This window comes from Serpula lacrymans, assembly GCF_000218685.1.
Source record: "Serpula lacrymans var. lacrymans S7.9 unplaced genomic scaffold SERLAscaffold_12, whole genome shotgun sequence".
Classification (NCBI taxonomy): Eukaryota; Fungi; Basidiomycota; class Agaricomycetes; order Boletales; family Serpulaceae; genus Serpula; species Serpula lacrymans.
The window spans coordinates 1,024,558-1,033,192 of record NW_006763301.1 but is presented as its reverse complement, the minus strand read 5'-3'; the positions used below and the strand labels follow the sequence as shown (position 1 = coordinate 1,033,192).

Genomic DNA, 8,635 nt, shown 5'->3' with positions numbered 1-8,635 from the left:
GGGGCACGGAGGATCGATCTATGGGATTGCGTATCCCATCCCTCAAACTACCTCCCCTCCACCCACGCAGCCGACATCTCCCGCCTCCTCGACCCCTCCTACTCTCCCATCAAGTCCCACTCCCCCTCCCTCACCGTCTACGTAGACCACCACGGTGACCTCCACGACCCAGACTACCGCCACTTTCCTCCCGTTCGCGTATGTCACCCAGATCTCCACACCCACCACGACCATCTCGACGACCACCTCGTCCCAGACCACCATGTCCAGGACGCTATAGCCGACTACGACTATCACGAGACGCGCTACAGGAGCGCCAACCCATACGCTTACGACGATCGCTCCAGAAGACGTTCCTCTTCAGCCTCGCGCACCACCGCCAACGCGTACCCCACCAGATTCACGTCCTACGCCTATGACGACCACGCGCCTACCTATCGTTGCGACGACCCTGCCTCCTACGACTCGCCCCTCCTACCAACAGACGAAGACGACCCACCGCCCCATCTCCCTCTCAAAGAGAAGCGTCCTCCGCGTTCGCGTTCAGGTGACGACTCCATCGAGAGCGAGGTTATCACACACGACGACGATGACCAAGAGGCCCAGAATGAGTGGACGTAAGTCACCCTTCTTCACGCCTTCCTTCGCCCAAGCTAACGTCATCCAGCCCTACCTGCACCCATACCCTCCGCCGACAGTGGCAAGCTCTCGCCCTCCGCCTTCGCTTCGGCCTCTTCCGCACAAAGAGGCGCATCAAGCGTCGCGTCGGGCGAAGCATCAAAGGCGCGACCTAAATACCCACAGTTCACCGCACATTGTCTCCTCTCTTCTCACGTACAGGCGACGCGACAATCTAGAGGGTCCACAATCCTGCCCAACACTCTATATGTGGTGCCTCTGCACTATTTTCCCTACTTGGAAATCTATCATGTCTCCACGCGCGAGGGACGACTATAAAGGCGTTTTTGCGACGATAGCAGCTCAACGCGTGCTATACGTCAAATACGCAATCCGCACTCGACGCCCTGCGCCAAATGTTGTTATTCTTCCTATTTATTCGACATCACCACCTCCCATATGACACCTCGACTCTTGTATCATTATCGCATGTCTCCCTCTCCACTTGGGGTCTCTCTCTGCAGTCTTCGTCGCAAATCTGCCAACACCATTCCGCAATCCCGTATATCCCACTCGCCAACGCAAACGCAACGAACGCATACTACGCACGGATCGTCTTTTGAATCACGCATCCACTATCCATCCCCATTGCTGCAAGTCGATACACCATTTTTTCATTCATGTACACACGCATTGTTGTTGCTTTCATTCAAGCTTTTCTTCATGTATCCACCATCTATCATCGTTTCACCCATTTCCTCATCCCATCCTACCCCTTTTTCCGTTCATCAGCCTCAGCGAGGCCCGGCACACCGACATCAAGCGACCGATTCACGATGTTCTACACGGCACGACTACTCGCGCTGCGTCATACCCCATGGCCGGATCGGATTGTGGACCGTCACCTTTTTTTTTTGTTTTTTGTTTTTGTTTTTGTTTTTGTGTTCATCGCTATTGCTTTTGCTTCCTTCCTTTCACTCATCTTTGGATCATCGGAAGTTATTCGTGGGGACGTTGGAGTACTTTTTTTTTTTTTTCTTTTCTTTACCGCACTCGAGCACTAGGGGGGGTTTTCGTATGACATGTGAACTTTTGAATGGGAATGGAAGTGTGGAGTTGAATGGGCGGAAATGGCATTTGTGCAAAGAAGGAAGTAGGGAAGTATGCAAGGAAGGAAGGAAGGAGGGAAGGGAGCTAACGATGACGAGAAGAAGCGGAGATGGAGGGAATGACGGAATGAATGGAGACGAACGCAAAGAGAGAGAGAAAAGTCCTTTTTACTACCTTTACCTACCAACGTGAAATGGCGCGTACGAACGGTATCTGGCACGGAATGAAAGCCGATGAAATGCACCGTGAAATGAAAGTGGCAATGGAACGGGATGATGCGTTGTGTCTAGGACTAGTATGGTTGTGGATGTGTATGGTTACGAATACGAATGCTAAGCTACGAATGTGAATATGAAGATGACTATGATGATGACTATGACTATGACTATGATATGTTGCGTATCACCCCCGTCCCCGCACGCTGTGTCGAGGTGCCGTAGATGCCGTTGCAGCATAAACCCGCCGCGTACGCGTACGCGTACTACGAGCCAACGGCGAGCGCGATAAGAAGAACGAATGAACGAACGAACGAACGAATTTGAATGGAATGGAATGAAATGCGTCCATGCGACATGCGTACACGATCAAACATCATGACGGATCGTACGACTTGGAAGAAAGTGACGGTGTACGTACGCAGGAGGCGCAACCGACTCGAGGGCCCTTGGGTTCCATCGATGGGAGGAGAAGGGGGACGATGACGCTCGGGCCTCGGGCCTCGGGCTCGAAGCACGGTGGGCTCGAACTCGAGAACGCTCGATCAATTGAGTTATCGCCCCCAAAGCCAAAGCCAAAGCCAAAGCCAAAGCCAAGCGTGTTTTTCCCCACGATTTCCTCGCGCTCGATCAGGCTCGACATGACGGGCTTACGAGAGAGAGGGAAACCAAAAAAAAAAAACCAAAAAAAGAAAAAAAAAAAAGAAGAAGAAGTTGGTTCCACGAATGAAGCGCGCAATTTCTCAGAGAAGGGGCGAGGGTGATTTTATTGGGGGCGACGGGGACTCGGGGGGACGCGTAGGCAATAAATACTAGGCAACCAACCACGAGAGCAAAAATAGCAAAAAGCGATAATAGCGAAAATGTCGCTTGGTCTTTTCCTTACCCTGGATTCAGGACGACTTGGGGACGCTGATTCTTTCGGACGTTGGCGTTGTGATGGCGGCTTCAATGACGCATTGGGAGTTTGCTAGGAAGTTGGTTGGGGGGTTGGGGGAAGTGCTTACTGCGTAGAACTGACTGACAATCCCTGGGAGGGGGGTTGCTTTAGATGATATTGGATTCATACCAGGAACAACTCTCAGGCTGCTTCGTGGATTCATGGAAATACGTGAACCAGGACCGTCAGTCTATGCTACCCCCGAGGTCGGATCCCATCTTTGAAAGTCTCATCGGCCACTCCTTCCCATCACTCATCACTACTAGTATTAAAATTGTTGGTATGGTATTCCCCACTCAACTTTGAAAGTTCCGTCCATTCGACGCGTCGTATACACGCGTCAAACACGGAAAATGACGTGTCTCCTGCCATGGTACTGTCATAGTCGTGATGGGACGCAATCAGAGATAGATGGGGGCGCGGGGCTTTGACGCGGATACTATCGATGATCCTATGTTTGCTATGGCTGCGGCACATGAGTGTTTTGCTTGTACTCAACTCAGCTTGAGCTGGTCACGACGACGCGCTGATGGAGCACCTGCCACCAAACTCACGCCCGTGGACTTGCCATCGTATCCTAGACTACCCTCTCACGACCTAACCCGTCCAATCCAGCGATCCCGTCCTATCAATCACTCAATCGCACTACAGTTGTTGACGCGACCATACGATCACATCGTCCGTCACAACCCACACATAACCGCAGAGGACTGGTGAGCTCCCCCCCTTGAAGGGAAGGTGACTTAGTTATAGTTAGTTACTAACCTTCCGGACAAGAAAAGCTCTCAAGTTTTTCGACTACTGACGCGCCGACGACCTCAGCGGTGATGACATCGAACCGTTCGGCATGGGCAAATCGAAGTGGGGACGCCGTCGCATAGTCCCCCCCCTCTTTGGTGTTGAGTGGTCAATACTGATCACGCCTCTGCATCCGACTCGGGCATCGTGGATGGACATTCCGACGGATTCATAATCTTAAAGGCAGATGCCGAGCCAGGTACGTCCCTCTATACGGCCGAGCGCCAGGGCCTTGCGTCATTGTATACTTATCATACGTGTCTCCCCAGTTTTGACGCGAGTCTCACGAAACCCAAGCTCAACGACTTGGCTCGCTGCATGTGTGGCCAATGGCCGTGCCAGACGTACCGCGTAGATGTGTCATGGGTGTCTCATCGTCGGCCGATGGGGTCATATATGGTTTCCATTTATGGTATCAGTGGCCCCTGTCGCATTCGAGTCATACAAAATAGGCTTATCCTGGACCTGGAGGGAAGGTTCACGGGCTTCCAAGCACGAACTTTCGCCCACGTATTCCCAACCACGTTCCCTGCCAAATTCACAATTCTAGAAAACTGCGGATATACGCTCGGGCTTGAAAACGTAGCGTGCACAAGGACACGTCGACCTTGGGGGGTACACTGTCACACACACGGGCATCCGAGGTCGCGGCGAATATGGGCATGAGCACGGGTTATTATCGTCTGGCCACGGAACATGGCGTGAGATAGTGGACAACTGGACTATGGTGAGGGCTCATAAGGCATAAGGCCCGAGTCTCAAGAATCATACTGCTCGAATTACGCAAAGTGCGCAGGCAAACTGCTACGTGTTCCGCAGTTTCATACTCCGAGTTCCGTAGTTAGTCCATTCGAGTTCATGCTGGTGGATAGGCGGAAAGGAAAAATTGGCGATAGGCTGAGTAGGTTTGGATAGGAGCCATGATAGCTATAGGTCGCCGTTGGGGTCCATTGCATATCGGTCTGATGACACTCGTTTACTGCGTTTGGAAAGGAAAAACAATTGGTGTGCTCCATCATGCCAACGTCCCAACTTGGTCGAATTCAGACGAGGCTTCGCACTCGCACTCGTGTTTATGGGCGTGCACGCTCAAACTCCAGCGTGAGTGAAACTGGAGTTCCGCATCCGCCTGATTAAGAAAAATGGAAATAAAAGCTCCACACTCTGTCCTCTCAACCACTCGTAATCACATGCATCAGTTGATCATGGGGATAGAACTCGAGAATAATACCGAAATTTGAATATATGTACCATGCATGTTAAACGCGTCCTGATGTCTAGGGTGAGCAGCCAGGAGTCACAGCATAGGAATCACAGCGGCCTCGAGTGTTTGCGTAACTGGGTGATGGCTTGGGAAAGAGCAGATTGCGAGGACGTATTTCTCTACGCTTTAGCCCGTTGACGTTGCGCAACAGGCAAAAATTGGAGAGTAGCATATTCTCTCACCGCCTGTCAAGTGTGATGAATTATCTTATCTGAATGAATGAACACGAATATCTCAAGAAAACTACAACATCACTTCAATCTACAGAAGATCCGAGATGATGATCAAGTTTTCTCGAGGTGTTCAGATGTCCAAGCATGAGACAAGATCGCGAGTGCCAAGGAGACCTGCGGAACCAATCGCCAAGATCAATCAGACTGCTCTCAACGGACTCACATAACGATCCGCGCTCGACGAGATACGACAGGGATCACTTCATCCCTGAAATTCCTGAAGAAAAAATGGAAACAAGAAACACGCCAGTTGCGCATTGTGATCTTTGTCTTCTTCGCAAGTTCGTACCGTGAACGACTTTGCGCTCTTGCCCGGTTTTATCGCGGATTTCAAGGATTTGATGGTGCATGTATGGTGATCGGTGTACCGGGATTACGACTTTTGAATAGAGCCCCGGCCCAGCCATCCCGTCTATCCTATCATAGGGTTTAAAGTAAAGGGATGGTACATGCGTGGGCGCAGGTTAAGGCAGTGGTGGGATGCTAGTGATAAGACGCCGGAGAGAACAGAGTGAAGAGCAGAAAAGAGGGTCAGAATTTGGACCTGAAGATCAGAACGAGAGCCTTGACGTGACGCATTGGCACTGTCTGGACTTTCCATGCCAGCGATGATCGTACATTCGCGTGCCGTTACGTTCCCTTCTACAGACGTGAGGAAATGGTGAGCAGGAAGGGGGAAAGGAAAGGGAAAGCCCAGTGGCAAGGACCGCGAGACCGAAAAAAACTGCAAGGATGTTCGGGAATCCGACTCGTCGGCTAACTCAAAGCCGCACAAATCTATTGATCAAGCGTTATCTTATCGCGTAAACCTGCCTGTTAAGGATTTATCAGACAAAGTACGTGATGACGGTCATAAGAGATCTGTCCACAAAAGGCATCGCGCCGGAGATTTATGTTATCGCACCTGAACGTTGTCAACTTGGATTCCGAACTTGAAGAAACATGCAGAGGGGGTATGGCGCTCAACCGAAAGAGGTACGAAAAATCAGGCGGGCTGGCTCGTTTCGAGGGGGACACGCGTCAAGTGCAGGTACGGTTAACGTTAACAGCCTATGCCGATGTCGTTGTGGATCCATGGGGAGCACAGGACCGAATGTTGCACAGTCGCATACAAGTCCAGAATTCCAGAATACTGCACAAGGTATGTCAGTGCGCACAGGATCCACCGATCGAATCGTAGCTTAGTGTCATCGCACCACCCGGCATGTTCAGAAACCCGAGATTTACTTCCCTCATAGAGAAGCAACCCTGTAGTTCGAGCTCCAAGTTTTGCATGTGCAGAACTCCGAATGTAGCGCTATATGATCCAGGCTAAGAAGATCAACGGTTACTCCTCAAATCCCGAGTTCCTTAGATCATCCGCAGATTTGACGAAACGTGGACCACGGTGACTATCGCTGTTATGCGACTCTACCACGAGAGGCATCTGATTCTGTGCTGCAGTACTCTTTCACCTATCAAAGAGCTTGTGAGACACTGGGAAGGTTTTCGTATATCTGTTCGGGTCCGAGGATGTATCAGATACGACGCTGCAAAGCAAGAAGTAATGAGACCATCCAGTCTAGCTTGATCTGCCCAGCATGTCCCACTGCACTGTATCACTGTATAGGATTCAATGTATTGAGAAGAGAGGGATCAGGCAATGCGCCTGCAGCGCGTCGCAATATCGGAACGAAGGCCGAGCTTGTAGGAGCTCGACTCCAATGAGAAGACGATATCGGTGGGTAGCACCCATAGCGGCAACATCCCATATCGGAAAGTGGATCCACTATAGAAGGGGACGATAGCAATTAATCATTTCCTGTAAAATCTGATCATATGAAGAAAGTGCGACGAACCAGCGCGACCAAGTTAACCGCCGGCCCCGCATGACCCCACACGAGGCAACCCTTTCCGATCGTCAAGCAGAAAGTATCTTATGCTGTATAGTGCCGCACGCTGCATAACCAGAGACGCCGGCGGGATAATCATTTTTACTGGGCGTACGTACGAGTGCAGCTGGGATACCAGCCACTTCAGGAACGAGTGACAAAATCAAAAAGGATAATACATACGGCAGTGCGCTAATGAAGGAATATAAAATAGCATTTATCAAGGTGAGGACAGGGATTGAAGGGTGTTAGACGGCCTGTCTGATGCATACACCTTCAATACAGCTTGCGCGATGGTGCTTGGATCAAGGGCCGACTTAAACTGAAAGAGGACGTTGCGGGCTACGAGGCGGGCGTGAGAGGCCGATCTTGCTGGAGATGGTGGTTATGAACACAAAGGGGGAACATGATGGTGATGAAAGGTTACATTGAGACGGCCATTGCTGTATGACATATGAGGTAAAGACAACAACTAGTGCAGGTCCAGGAAAGAGAAATGGAGAAACCGAAAGTGAGCTCGACGTGTCGGAAATTGCCGTTTGCCACTACTGTCACATTGATCACCGTAACTAATGCCGAGAGCTACTACGCTCACGTCGACAGCAATACTGCATCCTGTTTAGTCATTTTCTCTCAAGTCTTAGTCTAGGAGTATCATTTCTCGCTTAGAAACTTCCTGTAAGTCCATTCTGCGTGCTTTCTTGCCTTTGGGCTAAAGGCATGACAGAATACTCTCAGTAACGTTACTATCAAGTACTGTAAACTGAATTTTATAGCATCTTAGCATGACCGGTGTTCATTGAAACTGGCTCTACGGCACTCCCGCCCCAATCGTTCCCAAATACAATTCCTCATCGAACTATGATTAAACTGTATTCTCAGTCTCATGATCGGCGGCCGTAATCCACTCAAGAATCAATCTTGCTTCCCAAGCTTTGGACCCAAGCAAAGCAATTTAGGATGGTGAAGTTACAGTATCAGCCTATTTTATGCCGAGTCACTTCCTCCGAGACGCCATTAAAATCGAGACCGTTTTAATATAACGAGGCTGACCAAGTGCCGAACAAGGCAGAAATTCTTTCGTTTTACCCTCCTTTTCTTTCAGCCTGAGTTATCTTCCTTTCGATGCGATACTGTGCACGAACCGCAGTTCAATCATCTGTCAACTGGATGACAAATTAGCATCCCCGCAGTCAACTTAGGAGCTTTCAAAATTGGATGCGGCGCTCCGTCGTTTTCTGTAGGTCCTCGGAATCTCCAGTGTACCAAAATATTCACTGAAATGTGCGGATACAGTACTACATCAACGTCATGTTGTGCGTAATCTCAATGCTTTCGAGCCCATTGGATCCATATTGTCTCGGGAGTGAAGTTGAGTTCGATCAATACTAACGTCATTGAAATTGTATTCGGCTCGCACATTTGTAAGTATCGATCATGATATCAGTGGGTTTACTCTATGTTTGTATAGGTGCACTGACGTTTTTGATCTCGAGGCTACTGACTGCATGCGCTTTCCGTCGGGACGACTGTGATCTGGAAATTTATGTAGGTTGGAATTCAAACTTGATCGAATTGTGTTTTTC

The 8,635-nt window shown here is 50.0% G+C and overlaps 5 protein-coding genes across 5 annotated transcripts; 3 read left to right on the top strand and 2 right to left on the bottom strand.

Moving 5' to 3' along the window:
- Positions 1 to 1,643: 1,643 nt before the first annotated feature.
- SERLADRAFT_398801 (uncharacterized protein) lies at positions 1,644 to 1,859 on the top strand (the record flags this gene model as incomplete). Its single annotated transcript, XM_007322149.1, has 2 exons — positions 1,644 to 1,668; positions 1,696 to 1,859. A coding segment is annotated over one exon (164 nt), but the record flags the coding sequence as incomplete, so codon positions are not given.
- Positions 1,859 to 2,077, top strand: SERLADRAFT_398797 (uncharacterized protein; the record flags this gene model as incomplete). Its single annotated transcript, XM_007322148.1, has 1 exon — positions 1,859 to 2,077. One exon carries the CDS (start codon positions 1,859 to 1,861, stop codon positions 2,075 to 2,077), a length of 219 nt encoding a protein of 72 aa, XP_007322210.1.
- Positions 2,078 to 2,113: 36 nt separating this feature from the next.
- SERLADRAFT_410707 (uncharacterized protein) lies at positions 2,114 to 2,586 on the bottom strand (the record flags this gene model as incomplete). Its single annotated transcript, XM_007322147.1, has 2 exons — positions 2,114 to 2,209; positions 2,365 to 2,586. The coding sequence occupies 2 exons, from the start codon at positions 2,584 to 2,586 to the stop codon at positions 2,114 to 2,116; spliced, it is 318 nt and encodes a 105-aa protein (XP_007322209.1).
- A 617-nt stretch (positions 2,587 to 3,203) lies between these two features.
- On the top strand, positions 3,204 to 4,939 carry SERLADRAFT_476198 (uncharacterized protein; the record flags this gene model as incomplete). The annotated part of the gene is made up of 3 exons (XM_007322146.1): positions 3,204 to 3,596; positions 3,661 to 3,880; positions 3,951 to 4,939. The coding sequence occupies one exon, from the start codon at positions 4,000 to 4,002 to the stop codon at positions 4,345 to 4,347; it is 348 nt and encodes a 115-aa protein (XP_007322208.1).
- Positions 4,940 to 5,255: 316 nt separating this feature from the next.
- On the bottom strand, positions 5,256 to 5,918 carry SERLADRAFT_476197 (uncharacterized protein; the record flags this gene model as incomplete). Its single annotated transcript, XM_007322145.1, has 1 exon — positions 5,256 to 5,918. The coding sequence occupies one exon, from the start codon at positions 5,583 to 5,585 to the stop codon at positions 5,376 to 5,378; it is 210 nt and encodes a 69-aa protein (XP_007322207.1).
- Positions 5,919 to 8,635: the final 2,717 nt, after the last annotated feature.